General features: G+C 45.0%; 1 protein-coding gene across 3 annotated transcripts in view; it reads left to right on the top strand.

Moving 5' to 3' along the window:
• LOC126547709 (phosphatidylinositol 3,4,5-trisphosphate 3-phosphatase and dual-specificity protein phosphatase PTEN-like) overlaps window positions 1-27,071 on the top strand; it is a 118,046-nt gene that overhangs the window by 78,219 nt on the left and 12,756 nt on the right. Inside the window, exons 10-11 of one of the 3 annotated variants that reach the window (XM_055063133.1) lie at window positions 14,052-14,160; window positions 19,744-19,887. In XM_055063133.1, coding sequence (XP_054919108.1) covers window positions 14,052-14,160; window positions 19,744-19,887 — 253 coding nt within the window. Of the gene's footprint in view, window positions 1-14,051; window positions 14,161-19,743; window positions 26,696-27,071 lie in introns of those variants that run through there. The other 2 variants (XM_050195663.2, XM_055063132.2) reach the window with 2 other exon arrangements.

Raw genomic sequence — 27,071 nt, 5'->3', positions numbered from 1 at the left:
TCCATCTTGAATTGCACTGCTTAGTTGTGCTTCTGATCAGCTACCAACTCGTTCAGCTAGTAATTTCAATTGTAATAATATATATAGTACAGTCAAACCCGGCTACATCGAACTCGCAAAAAAACGCCAATCAGTTCGATATAGAGCATAATTCGATATAAGCCTGCTAAATAATTGGATGTCATAAAAGCACATACCATTTACAAAATCACTTTATTAACGAAACTAGCTTAGTTTGGCATAAATTAGTCCTGCATTTTCTTCTGCTTGGGCAATTTCGCTGCCTGCGACGCACGCACTTCCCCACGTTGTCTAAGGAGTCGGAGCAGCTGAGGCCGCAACCTTCCGCATTCGCGCAGAAGCGCCGGACTAATGCGAGTGCACCAGTCACTTCAGAGGATATGGGCAAAGGACCGTAGTTGCTTTCCTCAATGTTCCTACTGTCATTTGTGCTCGGTACGATGTCGGCGATGTAGTCTTAGTTTCCGGGCTCTACCGTGGTCGCGACACCATCATCTGCACTCACAAACTCGTCCACCGTTAATTCGAATGTCCCGGAAATTTTGTCAGCTAGCTCCAAACTTCGGCAACGGCTTCGTCGCATTCATCAGAATTTACAGTCCTCACCGAGTACGCGGAAACCGGCACGTATGAAGAACCCCTCGTACACGGCCGTGCGTAAGCGTCGGGCGCCATGGCACCGGGTTGCGAGTCTGGCCACTTTAGCCCTAATCGTGCCGAGAGTGCTCCTCGGAATCTTGCACGCTGCGGGGACATCCAACTTCTCATCGCGTTCGACGCGATTTATGATTTCGAGCTTCACGACAAACGGCGAATTCTGCCGCTTCATCACGGCAACACTGCGGGAGAAGGCCCACAAGGCGCAAACACGATAAACCAGAGAAGCAGCCAGACAACTCGCACTTCGCCATCTTGCACGAAGAGAGCACAAGAGCTTCTGATTGGCTGTCTGAGCAAGCGCTGTAGGCGGGCCAGGATCATCTTTTGCTGGGGAGTGTCGCTAGATAGTGATCTAAAGAAAGGAAGGACGCTTGATTCTGCAACCCGTGCGGGAGCACGGCGAAGCGTCGTCAGGGGAGAGGGGTGGCAAGTGAAAGATGATAGAAAAAGAGGGAGGATGGTGGCCTAATAGACTCCACTATGCGCTACACGGGGAGTGTCGACGGCTCGCCCGAACAGCCCGAGATAGCGCGGTCACGGTAGGGAGAGCGGTTGGATGGAGCCGCGCCGCCGGGTTTCCCCGCTACCGCGAGGGAAAGCCAACCTCTGAGGGCACTTTTCCGCCGCTTGACGTTCGATATATCGGGAGTCACTGCAATATTTGTTCGATGTAAGCGTAATTTTTGCTATATATACTCATTGTAACTATACCGTGACCAGAAATTGTTCGATATATAGAATAATTCGATGTAAACGGGTTCGATATAGTCGGGTTCGACTGTATTGATATAGTGCAGCTGCCCAATTCTTTGAATATATCAACGCGATTGCTGTCCAGAATATGTGTTAGTGCCTTGCAATGGGACAGACATATCTCTGAGTGGAACAACCTAGCTGACCATATGCTGTGACTCGAATGCGCTTTAAGTACATGAGCTTATTCTGGTGCATTATTATTAATGCATAAGGATACGGTGCTTGTACCATATTAAAAAACTGGGCAGCTGTATTTATTCAATTTGTGGACATGAGTTTAGCAGATGAAATGGTTAATGAAACCCAGGACAGCTGGGAGGAATTGACTCTATATTGAAATGCTGAATTAACTGTGAATTAGGCTTAAATCTGCATTTATCTTCTTGTATAATAATAAAAATTTCATGCAGAAACTCTTCTGGGAGTTGTCCAAGTATGCGTAAGCATTGTGCCACTTGCTCATCTCCATGCAGCCCAGTGTCATTGTGAATGTTATGAAACTTGATCCGATTAGTATCAACAACAGTGCTGCAACAACAGGAACAGCAGCAGCAGCGGCGCCAGGTGCGCTGATGATGTTCCGATCATTCTAAGCCGTTATTGCTCTTTAGCTCCTGATCCATCCGTGTCAAACCATTATCAACTGTGATCAACCATGCTCCGGTGGCGGCGTATGGCGCGGTTGTGCAGGCCTTGTCTTGACAGCAATATGCGATGGGGACAGTGTGCCTAGTGCTCGTAGCCTTGTGTGCACTGTGTTCTCGCTGCTTAGTTCGCATTGAAGCAGGACGCATGGGCCCTATCTTGAAAGCTATCTGGGATGGGCATAGTGTGCGCCGAGTGCTGATAGCTTTGTGTGCGCTGTGTTATTGCGGCTTAGTTCGCACTGAAGCGAGAGGCAGCACAAAGGTCAATTCGCTGGCTGCTATGGGCCCTATCTTGAAAGCAATTGTCTTACGTTTCAGAAGGAGAGGTATCCTTTTTGGGTCGGCATAGAAATGCTTACACATTAAAACTATAGAACAACAAGTTGAAAATGCTTTTAGTATAATACATAGTGATTGCAGTTTTCCAGATATTACTACTACCATATATATCGTCTCTTTTCGTTAACTGCATGCAAAACTGCCTGTTTTCACCAGAGCAGTAAGTTAGTGCTCCAAACAGCAAATTTTTCTGCTCCAAGAGCATATATTCCTGCTCTGAGCTGTGATTTTTCTTGCTCCGAAAGCTGTTTCAAAACAAGAGCCACTTCAATCACTGAAAAGTTCATAAGGCCAACTCTGTTGAATAATTGGTGTGGGTGATTAAATCTGTTCCAGCTCCTTGGGAGGCTATCCGCATGCAACTATTCATAGAACGGCAATATGCAGTTTAGTGTCTAGCTTATAAGAACTTATGGATCACCTTTCAGGATGAATGTGATTTTGTAATGAACGAAGTGGTCTAATATATCTTTCTTGTTTTGCTGCTCTTCTTTCGCAGTAAGACGTCATTGAAATCTAGTAAAGTGATTGAACTTAAATGTAGGGCACTGCCCAAAATATTTAGGCAGGTGCATGTACTGAAGAAAAGTTAGTAATCATTATTCTCACGTGCTGTATAAAATGTATTACTGTTGATTTAATAAATTTGGAACTTGATTGTTGGCAAATACTATTCCATATAATATCTGTCTTCAATATGTCAAACATGCTGCATGTCTGTGGCAGATTGTTCCACATAGCACTTATTTTTTTACTTGAGTGACCTTTATAAACAAGAATGTACTCTTTCTCTTGATTTTAGAAGAGCAAAAGCGCACACTAATGCAAGATCACTTTACAAGCAGTATATGCAGACAACAACAAACATAAGAAAATGCCGCAGGTGAGATGTGCTTAATGTCGGTGCCAGCAGTTCAGAAGTATTGATGGGGAGAAGGTATTTTTCTTAAAATGTCGCGAGCCTTGTACATTGCTTTAAATGTTTAGGCCACTATAGCACTTATCGTAAGTTCTTTGAGGTTGATAGCTCTTGTAAAAAGTTGGTAGTCTGTAGCATTACACTGTTTCATCAGAGTAGGGCAGTGTGATACATTGCTGAATATATTAAATGCTACAGTTAAACCTCGATATAAAGAAGTGAGTAAAATCAGCGCTTTCCTTTATATTGAAATTTTGCAACATCGAAATTGGACCTTTTCTTCACAGAAAACAGTAGCCGACCTATTTTTATTTCTAGGAAGGGACCGTAAAAATGTCAGAATAATTGGGCATTTATAAAAAAATGAATATAAATAAAAAAATTAGTTTTGGTTAATTTTAGAGTCGACCAATGTCACAGCGTGATGCTGTGTCGATAAAGTTCTCTTCACAGTGACCATGCAGCACTTTGAAAGCCGAAAAAAGTGCAGGTCTAATAAACTGTGATCGGTGTAAGTTGAGCTTTCGCGTCTAGCCCACTGCCGCGACTTGCCAAGACAGTCTCCATTGTCGCCTAGAGTTGGATGACACTGAGTGCTATGTTCACCTTAGCAAACAGCCCTCCACGCAGTCTGACCCAACACAGCATCAAAACTCCTTGGACGCTGCAAAGAATTTGCTTGAAATCGCATATAAGCAGGGAAACAACTTCATTGACAGCATCTTTGGTCGCTGCTGCCACATCTATTGTTTTGTGATATCGTGCACTCATGTAATGTATGAAAAATTAAGCATGATTTCGTACGGCGTCCGAAATTTCACTTGCAGTTATGCAATTGTTGTACTCAGTAGGTGGTGGTGCCGCGGGTATTGTTTACTATGCTGTGAATTACGTCAGTGTGAGAGCTCGCACGGCATCGGAAATTTTGATTGCTATTACGTATTAGTCCCACAGAACGCTTGCAAGTTGGTTCTGTTAAGTAGGTGGTGATGCTGCTAAATCATCAAACAGCTCTGAAAAATCAGTGCAGGTGCAGTGCACTTATGCAAAACACTATTATGTGCTGTCAAAGTATGTAATCTGTATTCCAATTTATTTCACTGGGATCTGTCCCTTTCTGAAGTTCAGGACAGCTTCTTCTGACTTCAAAGTTAAGGAGAGCGAGCCCTGCGATGTCCTGAAACAAGCGGCAACATCCTTTGCTTTCTCGCTGATTGAGATTGCATGCAAGACACTAGCCTTGTCCTCAAGTGAGAGGACATTGCGCTTAGTACAGTAGCACCTTGTTCATACGTTTTGGACAAAAACTCGAGAAAAATTGTACTAACCAAAAAAACTTGCAATCTGAAGTGACATAATGTGCAGCGTTGCACACAAGGCTTGAGACGCGCTTCAAGCTGGTGGGGGTTCGGTGGCCCGAGACAGGTGTTGTTGTTTTCCTATTGCGTAGTGTTTTAAGATGGCAACCGGAAACCGAAACGAAATGGAGCTGGTGGGTGAGACGTGATGCTCACATCATGCAGCCTGCAGCAGGAAATGGTGGCGTGTTTCGATTATCACCATCTAAAAGCATGCAGTACACTGCCAACGGCACTACGCACTGCATGCTTTGAAAAAGATAGGTGTGTCGTGTGTGTGACGTCTCTCCCACGCAACACCATCCATGATTAGAGACGACGTAATTCAACCATCGACCAGCCCGTGGGCTTCGCCTGTGGTGCTGGTAAAGAAAAAGGATGAGACCTTGCGCATCTGTGTTGATTATCGAAAGCTAAACGTCACAAAGCGGGATAGGGATGTCTATCCACTTCCGAGGATCGATGACACCCTCGATAGATTACGAGATGCGAAATTATTTTCCTCTTTCGACCTCAAAAGGGGATACTGGCAAATAGAAGTGGACGAACGAGATTGTGAGAAGACAACATTCGTCACACCAGACGGTCTATACGAATTCAAGGTACTTCCGTTTGGCCTCTGTTCCGCACCTACCACCTTTCAGCAGATGATGGACACTGTGCTCTCCGGGTTAAAGTGGCAGTCCTGTCTGGTTTATCTTGATGATGTCGTGATTTTTTTTACCACCTTTGCTCAGCATGTGGAACGACTAAGGACTGTGCTCAAAGCTATTAGTTCAGCAGGGCTGACGATAAAGCCACAGAAATGTCACCTCAGCTTCCATGAGCTCCTTTTCCTCGGCCATGTGATTAGCTCTGAAGGCATCCGTCCTGACCCTGAGAAGACCGCAGCAGTAGAAAAGTTTCCTAGACCAACCGACAAAAAGGCGGTTAGGCGATTCCTAGGACTTTGTGCCTACTACAGGCGTTTCGTCAAAAATTTTTCGAAGATTGCCGAGCCGCTAATGCGATTAACGAAAGTAGATATGCCTTTTGTATGGCACAGTGAACAAGAAGATGCATTCAATAAGCTGCGATGGCGACTTCAAAACCACCCGGTCCTTGCGCACTTTGATGAGGAAGCGGAAACGGACATCCACACAGACGCCAGCAATTTAGGACTGGGTGCCGTTCTCGTTCAATGGCAAAACGGAGAGGAAAGAGTGATTGCATACACTAGCCAACATGTCCGGACCTTCTTATGCATGTCACCTGGCTTAAGTGCCCGTAGTACGCGAGAATCGGAGGCAAGAATCCGATGACGGAGCTCGAATGATAATGATGCTGCAACCATGCAGGAAACACGAACATGTGCCTATACCCAGTGGCTTATGCTGGTAGGTACAGTTAAACCTGGATATAACGAAGTTGACAAAAGCTCGCAATTTTTCGTTACATGCAGGTTTCGCGTGAAGGCTCGTACGAATGATGCAGAAATGAAACCAAATAGCTCAATATATCCGTGAAGGTGAACTCACCCTTCAATCATTTATTTTACACTAAAAAACTGCGTAATTTCCGCTTGCTTCTTCGGCACGAGTGTAGGCACAACACGCCGCTCCAAAGAGGCTAAATCGTGTAGAGCTCCTTCATCGTCGAGCGAGCCGACGAAACGGCGCATAACGTCCATTGCGTTCATCACCTCCTTTGCAGTAGGCACGTCACATGGATCTGCCTCGCAAGCACCATCATCACCGCCATCCGGATTTCGCACGCTTTCAGCTACTGCTGCATCAGACATTTCTTCTGTAGTCACGGCGGCGTTGTCGGCAAACAAAGTCAGTCAGTTCAACGTCGTCGGGTACACCACCGTTAGTACATAGCTCGTTCCACGCTTCGGCCACATTGGACGGAGTAGAAAGGTCTTCCTCCTCCTCGTCGGCACCAGCCCGTGCGTTTTTGGCTATTCCGGCCTTTAAAAAGCAATTCGCGATAACTTCTGCCCTGACCTCTTGCCAGGAGGCAGCAAGCATCTCGACTGCTTGATAAATGTCGATCTTCATCTCCCGTTCCAGACGGATGTCGAGAAGTATTTTCAGGATTAGTCGGCGCCGGTAACAGCATTTAAAACTGTTAATGACCCCTTTGTCCAGGGGTTGTATTAGGGACGTGCAGTTGGCGGGGAAGTAATGCAGTTCGATGTTCGACAGCTGCAGGCCCTCGACGTGGTGCGCCGAGCAATTGTCCAGCAGTAGGCAAACTTGACGGCCTTGCTGCTTGACGTCCTGGTTAAATTCCTTTAACCACTCAGAAAATATTGGCCGAGTCATCCACGCTTTGGAATTCGCCACATACTTCACGGGCATACGCTTCGTTCCCTTAAAACACCTGGGACGGACACTTTTGCCGACAACTAGCGGGACTCGCTTGTCTGTGCCGTCGAGGTTGGCACACAGCAGAATCATTATGCGGAGCTTGCTCTGCTTTCCACCGCGGCAGTCATCGCCTTTTAACGCTAGCGTGCGGCCCGGAAGCATTTGATAAAATAGAGCTGTCTCGTCGGCATTGTAGACATCAGCCGCCTCGAAGCGACTCAGGATTCCAGGCAGCTTGTCAGCCACCCACGAAGCAGCAGCATCGCTCTCTGCGGAGGCAGATTCGCCGCTGATTACTCTTCCGACGACACCGTGCCGGCTCTTAAATCCCTGCAGCCACCCGTTGCTTGCCTTGAAATCGTCATGACCCAAGATACACGCAAAATCCTTTGCCTTCTGTTGCAAGATCGCGCCACTTATGGGTACATTTCTGGCTCGCGTGTCCAAAAACCACGTGAACACTGCCTTGTCCACATCGGTGTATGTGGACAGCTTCAGTCTTTTTTTCTGCGAGCTTGTTCCCGACTCCACTGCGTTTCTGATGCTGTGTTCCGCACTCAAAATCGTTGATAGTGTGCTCGCTGGAATGCTGAAACGGGTGGCAACGTCCTTCTTCTTCTCGCCCGCGGAGACTGCATTTAAAATTGCGAGTTTGTCTTCAAAAGACAGAACTTTTCGTTTTCTGGCAGTAGAACTCATCACGACCAACCGACGACGCAGTTAGAAGCGGAGACGCACGACTACACGCCGACAGGCAGGCCTAGCACCTCCAAAACAAGTCGGACAAACCAGTACCAGAGCACAGTTGACACACGCACACGTGCAGAACGCAGAACAACACTCAAGATGGCGAATGCAACGCATCCATAGAGAAAGAAAAAAAAGTGACGGATATCGTTCGTCATCGTCCCTCCCCCTCTCCCTTCCGGCGCCTTGGCAATGAAAGAACCGGCTATCAGCGTTGCTTTTCAAGTGAATTCTTACACATAAGTGTGTCTAAGCCGTTGAAACAAATGAAAATCACAAAATAAGAATGCTTGTCCTCAAATCCATACGAAACAAAATAATTCTGCAAGAGAAATCCGCTGCCGATACCAATGCCACCTGGTGCCACGCTAGACAAGCAAAGCCTGAAAAGACTGCTACGTTAGGCACGGAGCGGCGCTAGTTGCCGCCATCATCATCATCATCGCTAACTTTGCTCGGTCGCGGCAATCCCTGGCGTTCGCGTAGCTGCTGGCTCCTTACAGCATTAATATTCAATAATCTAGAGCATTTCTTCGGCCGAATTTTCCTTAAAAGTGCTAAAAGTAATGACTGATCAGCTTTGGGAGTTCGTTACATCAAGGCTAACCGCCGCAACGCGTTCGTTACATCAAGGTCGAAAATACATGGGCTTCAATGGGGGCAGCGTTGGGGAATTCAAAAACTTCGTTAAATCCAGGAATTCGTTACATATAGGTTCGTTACATCCAGGTTTAACTGTACTACCAGCCCTGCTGCATAGAAAGCGAGATGATACGATAGACTTAAAGTGCCTGAAGTTGAAAAAGAATGTGTCCCATTAAAACTAAACCATAGCAGCAAACCGGTATGCCTGACCTTCAATCACAGAGCCAACTCTATCGCTGGTGGCCTTTACTGCTGCCACTGCGCTGCCTACATGGTGAGCCCAGAGAACGCCTATGGTGAGCCCTAGGAGTTGACATCTCTCACAATGTTCACTCCACTGTTAATCCTTTGACAGTAATAACACCGAAAAAGCTTTAGATATGTCTAAAAACACATTCTACGTGTACAGTGGAACCCCGTTCATACGTTTTTCACCGGACCGAGGAAAAAAAAACGTTACAGCCGGGAAAACGCAACAGTGAGGAAAGCTCCGAAAATGAATGAAAAAAGTGCAGTTTCAACTATAGACAATTTATTTCCACAGAGTGCGCTTAGAACTTTAAAAAGTCTAGAATGGTGGCTTGCCATTTCTTTCGCTCGCTGGAAATCGCCACACGTTTCTCAATAGCCTGGAAGGCCGCATTGCTGTCAGCGTCGCTGTGAGGTGTGACGTACCTGCGGAGGAGGTCCAGAGCTGCGACGGCTTCTCCAAAGCTAGGATTTGGCAACTCCCCGGCATCATGCGGCTCGTGCTCCTCGTCGTCACCACGCCACGGCAATGGCAACGGACGAAGGAATATCCGCGGGAAATTTTGCCCTCTTTGGCGTAATCATGCTAACATGCTAACGATTGTTCAGTATTGCTGCGGAGCGCGCGCGTCCGTGCAGCCCGGCTGCGCGCAGCGCGGTTTCGCGAGAAATGTAAACAAGAGAGGAGAGCTGGCCCGATAGGCGGAGCAACCACAGAACACCTATGAGCAACGCTATAGCTTCACAAAGAGTGACGTCAGGGCCTCTCCTGAGTTTCCTTCCTCCGTGAGTCGACCCGTCCAACAAACCATGCGGGGACCGTAATCACAGTGATGATAGTGAGAGCATTTTTCGCGAATGGCCACTTAGTGGCGGCTTCTCGAACTGGCGTGTGGCTTCTTGCAGCCAGTTCCATAGCCAAGCCTGGCCAAGCCCGGTCAAAACTCATCAAAAGTCAAAATGGCGGTTGAAGCGCGTTGCCTACTTTAGCCCAGGCCGGTTCGGGTTGCGACGCATCATGCGGGAACGTTTTCACAGCTACTACGTAACAGCGGGGTTCCTTATACATTGGATCCTATGGAAGCCATGCCAGGACCGGATGAAAACGACGTAGCAGCCGGGAAAACGCAGCAGTGAGGAACATAACAGCGGGGTTCTACTGTATAATGTGTGCAAAAAAGAAAAGCGGAGTTTACCAAGAAAAAAGAATTAATAGTACAGTGTAACAGAAGGTGGGCTTCACTGCACACAAGCATCTTTTGGGTCAATGAGCTCTTCATCAAAGAATTGAAGAAACTGCTCCACTACAATGGCTGCATTATTGAGTTGGAGGTTCGTTTGAGGAGACCCAGTAAAAGGAAGCACAAGTGGTGCTGGAGAAATACACTTGGTGGTGTATTCACGGTCATCAGTGCTTAGTTGGAGAGCCCATGACTCCCTAAGTCGTTTGAGGCCAGTTCGACATTGCTTCTACTTGAGAAGGATGGAAGTTTTCGAAAGCACACATTTTCTGTTTGTATGAGCAACCCGTGCTGAGTAATTGGCGCTTCCCATGGGAGCTACCATATTGAAGATGAATGTGGCTGGTGCAACAACAAACCTCTACTCAAAGAATGTATCTTTGCTAGATGTAACACATTATCTGGTGTTATCTACAAATACATCACATTGGACGAGCCAGAGCCATCTCCAGGATTCCATTATGAGGTCAAGCATTTCTGGATGAGCTTTGCTTGTCTTCCGTATTTTCTGCTAGTTAATCCTTGACGAGCTAGCTCCTCATATGTATGAAGAGGCTTAAAACAAGATTCAATTTTTTTCATGATGCTGCTGTGCAGTTTCTTGTAGTAGTGAAGAAAAAAAAAAAACTCATATTGGTCGCACCAATGCGCATAGTTTTATGCGTATAGAAGTCTGACCATTGATGCACTGGTCATAAATGACATCCTAACTGCAAGTACCATTTTCATGTATAACATAAGAGTGCTGGAATTGTGTAGTAGTTTTTGCTTTATGATGTTAAATAACTTTAGGAGGCCATAGGGTTCCAAGGACATTTGCAGCATGTTTTCATCTTTAGTAAACATAAGCTTTGTTTACATTCTGCAGGCTGTTTGTACATGTTGAAGGAGCTGTGGATTGCCTATTTTGGTTGTGTTTATAGCTGTAGTGACCTCATTTATATTTGTAGCTAAGCATGGCGAAGTGTGTAGTGCATTGTCAAAGATAACAAGTTTGCCATGGATCAATACACAAAAGCCACAGTGCATAACACAGCCTGTGACGTGTTTTATAAAGTGCGATAAAGCTTCGTAATGTAGAGGATGGCTGCAGTAATCTGGAGTCAAGCTTTTTCCTACAGGAAAACAATTGTGGATCTTGGCATTCTGTCAAGCATTGTCTTGTCCTGAATGAATGCTTAGGTGGTATGATTTGGTAAAAGACACCCAAGGACATCTACGTGAGCCTTCCTACCTTCAAGTTTGCTCTGTATTGCGCTTTGTCATTTCAATAATGGCATTAGAGGCACATTTGATGTCCTGGAACAACTGAGAACCCGGCTTTTACATGATCAAAGCTTGTTTCACAGATCCCCGACTGCCCATTTTGAGGGCCTCCTGTCACAGTACTGACACTGCAAAACCAGCTATAAAAAAAAAAAAAAAAAGGAAAAAGACAGCTGTCACACTGGGCAACAGCAGGCAAGAACAAGAGTCGGGAGGATATGAGCTTTGAATCTGAGGGATTTTAGCTCTTGTGAATTTGTTGTATGTGTGATGTATGTTGGCGGGACCTGAACGCAATGATGTTGAGGCCCAGTAGTTTCAAGTTTGAACCGTCTTCTTTTATTAAAACTACACAAAACAGTCTTCTTCCTACTTGCTTGGGAGGATCTAGGTGGCAGTGAAATTGTGCTGGCAGTGTCTTCGCCTTTGAAAGACTGGTCGTGATAAGAGAAAAGACGGGGAATCCGGGAGATGGCAATTCAAGGCGATGAGCAAAACGTGAACAAGGTGAATGCAGGAGCCAACGTTTCGACAAGTGGACTTGTCTTCTTCAAGGCCTTGAAGAAGACAAGTCCACTTGTCGAAACGTTGGCTCCTGCATTCACCTTGTTCACGTTTTGCTCATCGCCTGGTCGTGATAAGGTGTTTCAAATCTTTTGTTGGTTTTCTCTGAACCAATTTTTTTTTTACGGTTGTTCCATAAGTCAACAAGCTTAACACTTTTTCTGATAAATATTTTTTGGTGAAACTTTGCACAATTATATATCACATATTTGTGTGCAATGGACCACAACAAAATAAAGTTTTATTATTTTATGCATGCCATACCGATCAGAACAGCTTTTATGTTTTTCATTCTTCTATCTTTACACTCCCAGGATTCTTGAGATCTCATTCGTTTTGGTTCACTGACCTGTCGTGGTGGCGTAGTGGCTTTCGCATACCTCTGCTAAGCCAGAGGGCGCAGGATTAAATCCCAGCTGTGGTGACTGCATTGCAACAACGGCCTTGTATCATATTGGGTGCACGTTAAAGAACCCCAGGTGGTCAAAATTAATCTGAAGTCCCCCACTACGGCATGCCTCTTAATCATATTGGGTGTTTTTTTATCATGTAAAACCCCAGAATTTTGTTTTGTTTTGTTTCACTGCACAGCGCAAAGGCTCACCTGTGAGTGTGAAAAATTGTTTTGTTGTTGTGAGTTACATTAAAGTTAGGAGGGCTGGCGTGAGACCCACTTGTGCTAAAAATATTTTAAATAAAAAGTTATAAAAAATTTTACACATATAAGATAGCAGTTTTACCAACTAGATGTTGTAAGGTTTGGAGTCAGGCTTGTAGGACGATCGGAGGAACTTGAGGCGACAGGACTAGGCGAGCAGAATTTATTTACATTATTTACCTTTGAACATGGGATACATTCGACAGTCTATGCGTGACTCCCAAATGGAGCCCACAAGACTAAGCATACAGCAAACGAGCACGACGACGAGCACAGAGCATGACGACGAGCACCTTAGCAGCCGACCAACAGCCATTTTTAAACACTTCTGTTCCCTAGATCCCTAGGTGAGGCAAAACGTTCGACGTCATCGTAAACAAGCCGCCTCTCTGCGGGACGGTTTATAAACACACACACGCACACACAGGTTTCAGTGCCCCCTCCGTGGGCAGACGACCTTTGCAGCGCAGTCGTCGTGGTGTCGATTGTCCTACGTCCCTGTATCCAGGTGGTCACGCCCGACCCCAGCCGGCGCCTCTAAATTTCCAGAGCGGACCTCGCACAGTGGCCTCTGCCGCTGCCCATTGTCTGGCATCTTCAAAGGCCCGTGAAAAGGCACCGCAAGACATCTCCTTCCAGGAAATCTCCCGGCTTCAGTCGAACTGTGAAGGCGTTGGCGATTTCACTAACAATAGCTGATCGCGTTTAGTCATGCGGCGCCGAGGGGTTGTTGACGCGGCACCTCGTGGTTTCTACGAAACGAGTCACCGCGGCAGGTGTTGAAGGCTTCCATGGTATCTTCGGGGAAGCTCGCCATGCTCGCAGCTGCAGCTGGCTGCGAAAACTTGCATGTTGCCACCTCGGCAGGCCATTCCTAACGATGTGCTCTATAAGCTAGATTATATTACACATCTTCCTCTTCTAAAAAATTTTTTGCCTCAGCTTAGTCACATACTTTAAATAGCCTGCTTCTAGAGAAGCAAAGTTAGGATTCTTCAAACGTATATAATCCCTCAGCAGTAGAGCAGAAAACAGACACATGCATGTTTGAATGTTCAGGACATTGTGTTTATCCTAACTTATGTAACATTCTCATAATGTGATCTAACAATAGACAGTGAGACAACAGACATTAGTCCAATTACACTGGTAAGATGTGTTAATTTTCACTGTGGTTTCTTCAGGTATTCCAGTTGCTTGTTGGACTTTGCTTGGAAGTCTGAAGCTTTCATCCCTTCTATTCATGGCTGTTATCCTCCTCTACTCCTATATCACTTCTTTGTCAGCTCCACTGCATATTGACCAGAGCTTACGTGCAAGTTTGACTGTGGGTGTTTAAGCCGCCTATTTGTGAGGTGTGAAAAGTTTTGGTTTCCTTGTGGCAGTGTGCAAGCAATGTTTACTGTTGTACCTGGCAAACACAAATAGCACAAGATATAAACAGGGCACGTGTGACACAAATAGGATGCATGTGCTTTGTCCTGTTTGTACCTCGTGTTCCAATGTCTTGACTGTTTGTCATGTTGAACGAAAACTAATTAGCCCAGCTTCGAACTTTAACTTATTGTTGTACCATGAATTTTTGTGTACCTGCCTGTGTAAAACCTTCTGCTGCTTTCTCCTGCAGGGTTCACAATGGGGGAGAAGAGGAGGTGAGGACGTTAGTCCTGTGCAAGGACGACCTTGACAAGGCATACAAGGACAAGACTCATAGCAAATTCAGTAAGGACTTCAAGGTGAGCACTTCCTCTGTTATTCTCAACTAATGTAGGTACACAGATTTTTTGCTGATTTTGGGAACCTAGGTGCAACAATTTGTGGCAGTAGGTAGAATATACTGATGATGATGAAAGGGTAAACAAACCGATGTGCAGTTGAGGGTACGTATCAATTTTGAGCAGACTTGAGGGTGCCTAGCAGCTGTAAACACTGGGAGAACTTGGACTTGTTAGATAAGGTGAGTACTGTTTATTACAAGGAAAATTTTAAGTACAGGGGAATAATAATGAAATTGTTAGAGGTATATTGCACAAAACAATGACCTATTAAAAGCACCAAGATGGTAAACAGGGCTCTCCCCATGTAGGTGACAGTGGTTTTAACACCCACCAGTCACTGCCCATCTCGTGATTAACTATCCACTGCTTGATTACACCTACCACAGCTGCAAGGTGCACCAGCAATGTGTGGTGTGCCACAGCCACCATATGTGGAAGGGATGGGCTTGCACAAATGGTGATAGCTGCCTAATGCTCTCCATAACCACACATGAAACAAGCTGTGTTGCTCCATAGCAGGAACATATGTTAGGAAATGTGTTTTCAACAAGTGCTGACTATTTTTGGGCCAAAAGTGGACCACCATCCAGTCGCAACAAAAAAGCTGTTTGGCAACGTGCTCAAGGGCTGTTCCACCATTTTCTTCTATTCTTGTGATTGTGAACATAACCGCAATCACTGATACAGCACTTGCAGAGCTTGCCTCCTTATATATGTTGAGATGACGATTGCCATGCACTTCACCAGGTGACTGTCCTCATCAGCATTTGGAAATTAACAGCGTGGGCTGCAAGTACCAGAATGGCAAAAAAAAAAAAAAAAATTACAGGAAAAAGTAAAGGTCTTAATGCAATGTGCAACAAGGAGTGTTCCCTAAACAAAACAAAAAAATGCCATATTTGTACAAATCTAACGCGCACCCAAATTTCATCGGTTTAAAGTGCGAAAATGAAATTGAACCTGAATGTAATTGGCACCCGTTTTATATAAAAAAATATATATATATATAGCATGCCCCCACATTTGCAATCACAAGAAATGAGCGGTGCAGAATTTACCTTCACCAAACGCAAGCTTTTTTTAATGAGCTTTCATAATGAAACCGGCACATTGTCGTTGCCGTTTGCACTTCATGACCACAGAGATGAAGCGCATAGGGGCAGTATTCTCTAGTGATCACTTTTAGAGATATACTGCCATCACTTTCACAAGATTTTACGCGACTGCATGGGATTTCTCAAAGTATTTCTCAAAGCGAGTTGGCACAGCGCCAGAAACGCTGGCTGCCGTAAATGCTGACGCAACTGGTGCTGAGTCGCATGAAATCTCGTGAACGTGTTATGTCCAAAAGTGATTGACTGAGAATACCACTCCATGTCGTAGTCGAGCACAAAACGAATCCACGGCTACCTTCTCGAAAACATGCTTTGTCACCATGATGGCATTTATGCTTCATCTGACGGCTCTACCGGTGGGCTATGGCCAACACCACAAATGCAGTTTTGGTTTCGTATCGGATTGTACACGCAGGCGATTTTTGGAGCAATTTTCTCTGAAACAAGTGCGCATTACATTCGTTTAAGTACAGTAACTTATAATAACAAGGCACAGCAGTGTGTACTGTAAGGTGTGCAATGGGGAACCATAATAGTGTCCAGAATAGAGAACGCACAACCAGAATAGAGAAGCAAAAGTAGGGCTTTTCCATCCTGTAATTGCCTTCCTTGTGTTGCCCACTGAATGGAAGCTTGTCGGGAGGATTGGCAGCACACAACAGTCGAGCCTTCCTCCCATCTTGGAATGCATAATCGGCTCTCATTGCTGATAGGCTGACACAAGGCCTGGACTTTGCTGCGCTGTGTGTGGTTAGTGAGGGGAAGTTAGAGGCACTTTTGGTGCAAGCTAATGTAGCAGAAGCACGACTGAGGGTAGTCACCAATCCATTTAAGCAACTCGTGCAGCATGCACATGAAATGCATGGCCAGCATTGTGTTCATTGTCTGGGACCTCTTGTTGCACATTGCAGAAGAAACTGCCCATTTGGAGCATTTTGGTGGAAAACAAGCAATATAATTGGCCTGCCTGCACAGAAATGTGCAAGCACTGGTTAAGATATTTCAATGTGAATAGACCATTTTTGTAATGGTAAAGCTAGCTTTCCTGCAAGTCAGTTTTAATGGCAGGGTAGTTGTTCTGAAGTCAGTGTGCATTTGTGCTGTTTGCACATTTTATGAGATGGAATATGTAGGTGCAGCTCTCATGATGAAACAGTGCACAAACAGACAAACATTAGCATGTGCAGTTTGCACTTTGTCATTTGAACATTGACTAGTGCCGTCATTATTTGGGCAAATGTGCAATGAGGAAAATAGTCCATTGTTTGAGCAAAAAGTTGTGGTGGGGTGATACAGTTGAATCTTGATAATTCGAACTTGAAGAGGCCCGAAAATTTGTTGAAAATTTGTTCAAATTAAAAGAGCTTGTTCTTGAAGTACAGTCGAACCCACTTATAACAATATTCAAGTTGCATGTGAAAAAAAATCAAAATGGGGGATCGTGTAGCTGTTCCGAGAAAACTATTATGACGGGGAGGCCAGTTCCCCTCCCCACCACCTTCCTCCATCCGGCTTCTGATTGTGTTGACTCTTTTAACTGTTTAACTCTGCTTCCTGCGCGCTCCAATCGTGTGTTAAAAAGCCGCGCCTGTTGGCATTCAATAATGGCACTGCTATAACAAGTGCAAAAGAGGGGTCACAGGTGGCAAGTGACGTACGAGCTCTGCCGAGGCATCACTTTGGTGGCCCCAAAAGGTGCCTTTTAAAAAATGTGGGAAGGTTGCCGTGGCAGCATCTCAGCTTGTGAAAGCCAGAAGAAATGCTGGGACATGATCGCCACAAGCATCTTGCCACATACTTCCCGCTGGATTGCACGAAAAAACCACATGTCCGTCAGCCTTGCTTGCTTTACGCGAAGCTTGCCGACATCCTTTTCCAAGGCATCCATGTGCCCCACGTAGTGAAGCGGAAGGTCCCTTTTGAAAACAAGCCCACGAGGAACACGATGTTCAGGCAGCCTGCCCTACCGCGTCAGCGCTACCGTTGTGGCCGTCAGTGTCGCTATCCAATGCAAGCACGTTCGCGACGATCGCCTCATCGGTTAGAAGTGCTTCGTTTCCATATCTATAGCAGTGTGCTTTCTTTTCACCGGGGCAACATCTTGCATTGCCGATGATCAGCGGGCAGATCAGCCATCTTCCATTCCAGTGGCGAGTCAAACCAGCTTGAGAAACAACATGGCCAGGAACGACTTCGACGCAACAGACAAAGACAAGCATGAGCGACTTCATCCATTAGCAGAATTGCGCAGAATGAGGGCCATAGAATAAAGAACCAACTGTGAAGCCCCAGCAAGCAATCTAGAAGCAGCACCGGTAGCGTTGTCAGCCCAGTTGGTGCGGTTCATTCATGTTTAGTAGGGTGGCGCGTCGCTGAGCTATGTGCGCAGCCCATTCATGTTCGGAGGGGTGGAAGGCCTACAGGAGAGATGTACGCAAGGCTGGCATGCATCTCTCGTGGAGAGAAGCGCGCGGCGACAGTTGGGGTGGCGGGTGATCGTGCGGTGGCTCACATTTCACTTTCTCTTTTTTTTTTTCTTTTCAAGGATTACGCATTCCATTACCTTTAGGCATGGACACCCAGCAGCCAGACTTCGTTATTACCGATAATGCGGTGTCGGGACATTGTAGCAAGTGGATTATTTCCCCACAAAACACATACAAAAGTTGACGGTGCAGCAGCTTTTCAATGTTGTAACTGATAATATATTGTTAAAACCGGTATCATTATAAGTGAGTTCGACTATATTCGTGCACCATAGCACGATGCACAAACTCTGCGAGTCGTGAGAGGCAAGCGAGGACCACGAAACTGGCCATGCTGGCCAATGCTTGCTTCCCGATAACGGCAGAAAACAAAACTTCAAGAAGTAAGCTGGCGCCGGGCCGGCACGGTGACAGATTCGCGCGGAGAGGCGGGTGCGTACAGAAGCCGTCAAAGGTGAGGGAGTTGCGAGGGTGTTAAGAGTGAGGGTGACATGCACATAGTTGTGAGGAAGGGTCGGAGGAAAGTGGATGTGCTTTCCTGCCAGCTTGATAGATGGCGCTAATTAGTGCTGCCACCTAAGACTGCCACTGAAGCAGCGGAGTTGCCGAGGCTGAACTGGGCCTCTGCCACTGGTTCCCTCTATATGCTCGCACGCTTGTTCTTTCGTCTGTTGACAGGTCAGCCCTGTGTTTACGCAAGTGATGTCTTATCAAGATGACGAAGTTGTTTCTACTGATCATAATCATGTTGGTGCACCCCCTTTTGTTGCAGCGTTTCTTTGCTCAAAAGACAAGGCGAAGGAGGTACTGGGGGTCGCCTGTGGGTCCTTGTATTCAGGGGCTGTCTTGTCATACAGAATTGGATATGGCGCACTGTTTCCAACGACCTTTTCAACGGGACGTCTCGGTAGACTTGCCATTGTAAAAGAAACGGGCGTGAACGAGACCAAACCAAGCCAACCAAAAGATGTGACGTCAGATCTGCCGGCTTGTTGTCGGGAGACCCGTTGCGTGTGACCCGCTCACGCGAGCAGACAATAGTGCAAAACAAGAGGCCCGGCTGATCGAGACGCGAGTATGAATAGAGTGGTCGGGCTGGTTTGCATGACATCAGTTACCTGCGCATACATCACTGTAGGGGCCACTCTTATTGGTCTCCTCCGCTCGCGGCTCGCTTGCTGCTGCAGCGAGTCGCGAACAATCGACCAAATTGGACCAGGAACGATCCCTCCCGCGGCGTGCGTTCTGCCGTTAGTGCAGCTGGGGTTGTAGCGGTTCCATTATCGCCTCCAAAGCAGGCAAAGAAAATGGCCTCGCGTGCAGGTAGCGTGAGGATAGAACACGCTAGTGCCCTCGACCTCAGTGGCCACGGTGTTGGCAGCTCCCGAGATCCCACTGCACCATGGCTGGCCATCCTAAATAAACCGTGGCTACAGCGGCTACCTTGTCGCGCTGCCTCCCACAGGGTATTACGGTGCGATGCAGAAACGATGACCTTGCCATTTGAGAGACAGTGAAATTCCGGCTGCATTTTTTTTTTTCTCTTCGTACGTGCCATTGAGGGGTCTCTCCTAAGCTTTTCTTCTATGGCAGGGTAAGAGCAATGCTGGTCATAGGCGCCACCATGTGATTTGGCGCGCTGCTGAGAAGATTGTCAGAGCGCAGTATGTTCGAATGAACCTTCGCAAATGCTTGCGCGTTTGAATCACCAGGTGTTTTCACCCATTAGAATACACATAACTTTGTTGGTACCACTGCGTCAGTTAGAATAAACCGGAAGTTCGAATTAAGTGTGTTCGAATTAACAAGATTCAAAATTACCTGAAATCAACTATTTGCTTACAATGAGCCCTCTTGTGTGTGTTGGTGGAGACTGTAATGATTTATCGTAGATATCAATGGACTTCATGCTTGTAACATTCTTCCATTGTTTTGTCCAGGTGTCACTAAAGTTTGTATCCCCAAGCCACCTGTGCCCCTCGGGTGCTGGGGGTGACGATCCCAGCAGCGATATTGAGCCAGGCTCTGAGAGTGACACCACAGACGACGATGATTGGGACACACAGGAGGCGACCCACATCTAGGTCCGGCTCTCTCCACCCTTCACACACACACCTGCCACTTCCCACAACTCACCGCTGCCCCCCCCTCTCCCCCGCTGCTTGGAGGGTTCCACCACGAGCACAAGTGAACCCCCTCATTATTTCACCACACCATTGGCATTCTCTCTCTCTCACCCACATACTTGTGTAATGTGTTGCCATGTGTTTGTATATGTGCATATATCTGTATGTGGAGTTGGCAGTGTACTTTGCTATGGCAAGGTTCTGTATTTATTCAGTTGTTGACCAGACATTTTGCCTTTGAGGAGGCAGACCTTTGTTGGACTAGTTATAGCATCTGGTTTAAAAAAAAGAAGTGAGAAGTTTACACAGTGTGCTGTTTGTATTGTTCAGTTCTTACTCACAGTTAATTCTTGTGGTTGACAGTGGGTGCCGGCAATTGGCTGTAGCATGTGGCTAAAAAGCATTAATGCAGTTTGCTTTTGAGAACGGAACTGCTGACGGGAAGCACTCTGTAAACGAGCGCCGTGCTTTTATTAGGGGATAATTTTTGACAATTTTTGGATGCATCTTCAATTTTGATCCATGGCAAGTGGGAAGTCGCCATGCGGTAAAGAAAAGGCATATTTGGGAGAGGAGGTTTTAGACAGCTGAAACTCCTGTGGCAATATAAATGTCGAAAAGATAAAAAGATTTGCGTGTGTGTGCTTGCGTGTGTGTGCTTGCGTGCGTGTGCATGCGTACGTGTGTGTGTGTGTGTGTGTGTGTGTGTGTGTGTGTGTGTGTGTGTGTGTGTGTGCAATAATCATTTTTGATAGCCTTTTTTTAAGGAATGTGTTTTGCTTTTAATACCTTTGGTTGGAAAAGACTGCAAGGTCTAAACTTCGGTGTTTTTAAAATACAGAGATAAGCTATTATTTGTGCAGGCAGGTGTTTGGGTCATAGTTAAGTACCTGGCAATGCTCCAACATCGCTAGTGCAGATTTCTTTGTGATACGACATTTTGAAGGTTTTATTTTCTTCATAAAGAATCTGCTGTAATGCAGTGGCACTGTGTTCAAAATGGCATTGACATGGCTTTCAGCCTTTGACGTACGTGTAGGTTATAGCACAGCCTTCTCCGTGCATAAGGCGATTGATGTGAAACCAGAGAAGACTGGTCACTTTAGTGACCTGATTGTCAAAGTTGCCATGCTGTATTGTCATTGGGCGTAATCAGGTTGCATTAGAATATGGGGAAAGACTGGATGACTGCAAGATCCAGAAAGGAGCAGTACTGGGCCTGGATAATGTAAAACTATTTCAGTCTGTTTTTATTCCAATCATCCATTTGCCCTCCGTGATAGGTCAAAATGGCTCGGGCTTTGCGTGTATGTGCACGGAGCCCACTCATATAGGCTGGGCCTGAGCTATTTTGACCTATCATGTAAGGTTAATGGCGGATTTGGAATAAAAACAGATTGGAATAGTTTTATATTATTCCAGCCTTGCTGTTGTTACTGTTCACTTTGTTCTGTGCTCATCTGATACCTATTGTTTAATGAACCAAAATGTACTGTCCTTTAGCACGGTGTAATTTGGGGCTTCACAATTTTCGTTCGGTTTGTACTCCACTGCAACTGTTAGAATGCTCCACCTGATTTTTAAGCACCTGTTAGTGAAGGCAAACTTTAGTGGCTAAGTTTTCAGGCTTCTTGTGTTTGCCTGTAGCATGTGCAGTGTGTGGAAGGCTTGCTTTTCCAGTGAATCTTGGTCACCGAGCCCAGCTTTTTTAGTTTTTTTTTTCCCTTCCCAGTCAGTGAGTTCTTTGGGTAAAGGAAGCCTTGATTATGGATTATTTTTAGGAGTACCTGGATATATGTATGTATAGGTATATATACGCACAGGCTATAAATAGATTTTTATGAAGGCCATGTGTGCTTGAAGAAGCTAAAGAATCCTTTGCCGAAGAAGCTAAAGCATCCGGTGATCATACCTTTTAGTGTAGTAAATGAAAATTACACTGTGCAAATCTAAGTTATAATTGAAAAAGGCCAGTCTGCACACCGTCAAAGCATAGTAGTGTTTGTGCGTTTCACGCTGTAGTGTAGCTAAAAAAAATTAGCAGTATGGAGTGACAGATATGCAAGTTAAGATAATAATAAGAATGCTGTGTAATACGTATTGAGATCTTGCTGCCAGTTTACATTTCCTATAATTTAAATGCTTAGCCCTTAAAAGGAAGCTTTAAGGGCCCCTCACCAGGACTGGGCATTTTGAGCTGACAAACGCAGAGCATACAATGCGCTATAACGATGATGTCTGCAAAGTATTACATTGCTACGTGCCGTGGAAAGATCTGAAATTTCAAACCTAATGCCGTTTTCCCTTCTTGCGGCCTGCGCACTCCAATCCGGAGGATGACGTACACGTGCTAGTGTGCCTACGTACACGTGTTCGCTGTGACGTCACTCGTGGTGACAAGTGACTTTGAGAATTATTCTAGGAAACATCTGTTATTTGTGTAATATGTTGCTTGGATAGACGAATTAAAGCTTAGAGAAATAATAAAACACACAAACCGAATGTCTGCATGTATTTGTTTTACTTGGCACTGCAGCAAGAGAGGTGTACTTCCGTTTCGTATGCTTGTCCCCACGTCGTGCAGTCGCACGGGCAAACACCAAAACTATTTCATTTTCTACCATGTTCCAGCGCGAGATCATGCTCTGTTATCCACTTGTGTCTGCCTCAGTATTCGTGTAGCAATTGCTTATAGCACTAGTCAGGTGTTCTCATGCACAGCGCACAAAATTGTATGCTGCGCGAAACGAGACAATCGCAACAGCTTGTGCGCGATGCCATCAGCGGAAGTGTGCTGTGCTGCAAAAAAGCGAGGAGGAAAAAAAAATAAAGGCAGGGCCCGTGATGTATGTGTCACGCGATCCTCGAGGTCCGGAATGGGAGAACGCAGTGAAGGAATTTTGCTTGCCGAGGCTAGACTGGGCAAATGGAGAGAGTGTCTTGCTTAGCAGTGGAGCTCGCCTCCTGAAATCATGGGTTCGTGGCACTGAAATATTTCTGTCTTGGCTATTAATCAGCCAATTTGAAAAATTTTTGGGGCAGAACACTCCCTAGAGGACACGTAACTTCCAGCGTACAACCAAAATTTGCTATGGGGCCTGGTGAGGGGCCCTTTAAAGGGGCACTGTAGGAAAATATTAAGTTGAGTTAGATTGAAAGATATTGTATTTGAAAGATCCTTAATAACAAGTTCATCATTTGTAGTGAGAACAGACCTTTCTAAGCGAGAAAACGACAAAAATTAGAAACAGGAGTGGCACCACTTGTGGAATATACCTCCTATGGGACATCAGCACTGGCTGATTTGCAGAGTGAGGAATGGAGGGAAGGCATGTGGAGATTATGTCAACTCGCCCTTTGTGGCACGTTCCATTCAAATTGAGTAGCGACAGCGGGGCTTTTGGCAGCAGTTATTTAAGCAACAAAGGGATGTTTGGGCACACAGAAAACGATGATAGGCTTCTGGACAAACAAACTATTAATCTAGCTCAACTTATTACATATTTTCCTTTAGTGTCCTGTTAACAAAAGTTATATTTACTGGAGTACTGGTCACATTAAAATATTGCACATGGCCATGAGTACCGTGGGTTTACCACCGAAATTCCACAGCTTTATGTTCGTAAATGTTTTATTCCTGTGTATGTTAGTCATTGTAAGACAAGTGGGAAGTAGCTCAACTTTGGAGATACCATCTGTATTCGCAGAAAATCTTTCAATTTTCTTCTATGTGTTAATTAAAAAAAAAAATCAAGCACACACATGTTGGGTTCATTCTCCTAGAGGGAACAAAGGTGTTGCTTGGATGCGTAGTTGCGTACATGCACATCAATCCTAAGAACGTTGAGGTCTTTTTTAGAGAATTCCTTGTGTGCAGGCAGTTTATAATTGCACCATAGATGCACAAGCTAGTGACCGATACCTGACAGCTGAAGGCTTTGACAGTGATCCTTAGCACTTGTTTTCAAAGGCTGCATTTTTTTACTGGTGTAATTAAAAACGAGCACTTCTGTGAGTTTCTGAAGTCTTACTGCTTGCACTTACACCCTGTATATATGTGTATATGTAGAAACTTTGTACAAGGCTACATTAATAAAAGTGTGAATGTAGATGTGGGTTACCAAAACCCTGTACGATACTGTGTCAGAAAAATTTGGTGGAGGCATTGCAAAATGTTAGTGTAATTGGTAAACGATGGAAGACACATTTATATTGAATTCTGCCCTGTGTTTTGCTTTATTGAACATTGGCATGCATAGTCAATGCTACCCCCGTGAGGAGATATGTAACCTGCATTCTTGCAGTGCATTTGTGCAGCTTCACTCTCCCGGCAAAGTGAGTTGCAAGTGAAGGCCGCAGATATGTGCTGGTATTGGCACTTTTGAGGCTCAGTGATCTCATAGTGTAGACCAATGACATTGCACTGGCTGTTAAAACGCTACCGTGTGATGCTTTTCTGGCTTTCAGGCTATAAAACTGTGGTCTGCTGCATGTCTCAACAGTGTGTAGCGTTTGCTCTTGTTTTGCTGTGTTGTCCTGCATTTTAGAATCAAACAATATTGAATTGCGATGGGAGAGGTTTGTGTGCCTCATGTGAATGATGTGCATGATGCTTGGGAGTCAGTGCAATGTGTGAAGGTAAAATATGGTCACCCAGCTTTGTTTTGCAAAAATTTAGGTGGTTCTGTGGCCTCACTTTCTATCTCGAAAGCTGTGAGCTTTCTTACCTCGTCTCTATCAGTATGTTCAGTTTTTGGTTTTCAAAACTTGTTGACACGTCGTAAATTTATAATAATGGCCCCTGTTCGCTGACTAACAATGCATTAACCCCTTTAGCGAGCAGTGGGAATATATACTCCCTACTGTTGGCTTTTTGCTGCTGAGCTTACAGTGAGCATTTTTCCTACTGCATGACAGTCACCCTCTAGTGGCAACAATGCAAAACAAAAAATTGCTCATGTCATCTTTTATACTCCACCATGAGCTTCACAGACACTGCTTTTCTCATGCAGTGCACAAAACATGCAGTAGGTACTGAACTAGTGCAAAGGCAGCAAGGAAAAAAAAAGTAATAAAGTAACCTTTCTAAGCATTTTCTTCTTTTTGAAATACTATAGCCAAGTAATGTTTCTGTGACGTCTACAAAAATTTGCCTCTTAGAGTTTAAAAAGCTGCCATTCAATTATGGCACCGCATGCTGCCATGAGTTTGATACCATTGCCAGGACGCTGTGATGACAGAACCAAGTTTGGAGTAAAAAGCACCATCATACAAGCTACTTCCTGCGAACATTGCCTGGCTGTTGGGGCTCCACTGACTTGCTTGTGACAAAATGTGGTCAACAGGATCATGCGGTTTCTCCAGGCTAAAGTGTCTAATTGTCCGATGTTTTGACTGACGAGTTCAGATATGTTGAATTTGATTTGAAAGAAAGGGAAGCTTCCTTTCACACTGTCATTCTTATTTTATTTTTCGCGCTTTGTTCTGGCTTTGTGAAACGTCCAAAGGGCCAGGGTATCCAAGGTCTGTCTTGAGCAGTTAATTGCCATTGCCAAAATTTATTAATGGGGCTTGAGCTCTTGCTTACCTTTTGGCATCACTTGATTGACTGTTCCATTTTCTTGCCAGTTCCATGCTCTTGTAGTGATTGTGGTGCTCTGGAGCTTTCAATGTGAGCTGCACAGGTGACCCTGTCTTTACCCTAGCTGGTCGTATGTGCATTCGAGTTCGTGGTCATTGTTGGTATTTTGCATTGTGTTTTGCTTTGTGCTCTTCAGCTTTTTATTGGCGATCCTATTTTTGCTTAGTTCACCCATTGCTGCATGTTTTTCTTTTTTCTTTCGTTCTTTTTTGTAGCAATGCATTTTGGCTGGGTCTGTCAGCATGTTAAATGATGCTATTTTTAATACTTTACCATATGCTGCGTGCTTTCCTGTTGAAAGGCGGTGCTTGCTGCTTGTAGTAGTCCTATCTTATGTTGTGCTCTGTGGGTTCTTACAATTTTTTTTTCATGATCCTATTTTTTTTTTGCTCGCTTTTGTAATGCGCTCGATGCCTTTGTTGCCCTGTTAACAGGCACAGAGAGAGGCTGTGTCAGTGTAGTGATTACAACTGGTAAACATACTTGACTGTGTGATTGGTTGTTTGACATTATGCAGAGGCCCTTTTACATTAGTTTCCAATAGGTTCATGTCATTCTGCTGGCCTGCGCATTTCAAGTGCACACCTCACTTGACCTTTGTTACATCTGAAAACAGCACAAATAGCTGCCTTGTTTTATTATGTCTTTCCGCATAGACACCCTTTATGCAACACACTTTTATAGCTTTGTGCAAACTGATGTCCAGGCAGACATGTCTCTTGTCCACCCCCTGACGGCTTTATGGGTATCACTGCACATTGGATGGCGTACATGCAGATTAGGGACGAGTGAATTCGTGGTTGATGTCGGTCGTGTTTATGTCATTTTAAAACAAGGAAAGACTGTAATTGTATGTCTCAATATATAATTCATTGGGTGCCTTGGTTCGAGTATTTCAGCTTTGTTTTAGGTGCAGTGTTAATTATTTTTATCTGTTTTACATTACCCAAAATGCTTTTATTTAGGGGTGTGCAAATATTCGAAAAGTTTGAATATTATAGAATATTATATTTTTAATGTTTGTATTCGATTAAAAAAATAGATATTCAAAAATGTTCTAATATGTGGTTGAATACGAATATTTGAATCAAATTGAATATATTGCTGGCTGTGTGGGAGCACGAACATGTTTCTTAGTATTTGTTTCTATCTAATCTATAAATATTGGGGCGATATTGGGCTGAATTTCGGGATTTCGTGCTGCTAGTGAAAGTTTGCCTGTAAAGCACACTTAGACACTAAACATCTAAACTGTGCGGCAAATCCAGACTCCCAGTAGCAAGGGCGAACTGGTTTGCAGACAGCGAAGATGCTTCCCCCCCTTTATTTTTATTTTCAATTTTTTTTTGCAGTGCCACCCTCAATTTTGAGCTTATATGCTTGACAGCAAGTGCGATGAGTGACGACTGGCACAGGGTCAAATGCCTCAGATTTTACAGGCATTTGGTGGGGTATAATAAGGCACAGGCTGGCAAGTAGAACTAGTGAGAATTACTAAATA

Source organism: Dermacentor andersoni, chromosome 1 (assembly GCF_023375885.2).
Source record: "Dermacentor andersoni chromosome 1, qqDerAnde1_hic_scaffold, whole genome shotgun sequence".
Classification (NCBI taxonomy): Eukaryota; Metazoa; Arthropoda; class Arachnida; order Ixodida; family Ixodidae; genus Dermacentor; species Dermacentor andersoni.
The sequence above is the reverse complement of the archived record's forward strand: the minus strand, read 5'-3'. Positions and strand labels throughout refer to the sequence as shown.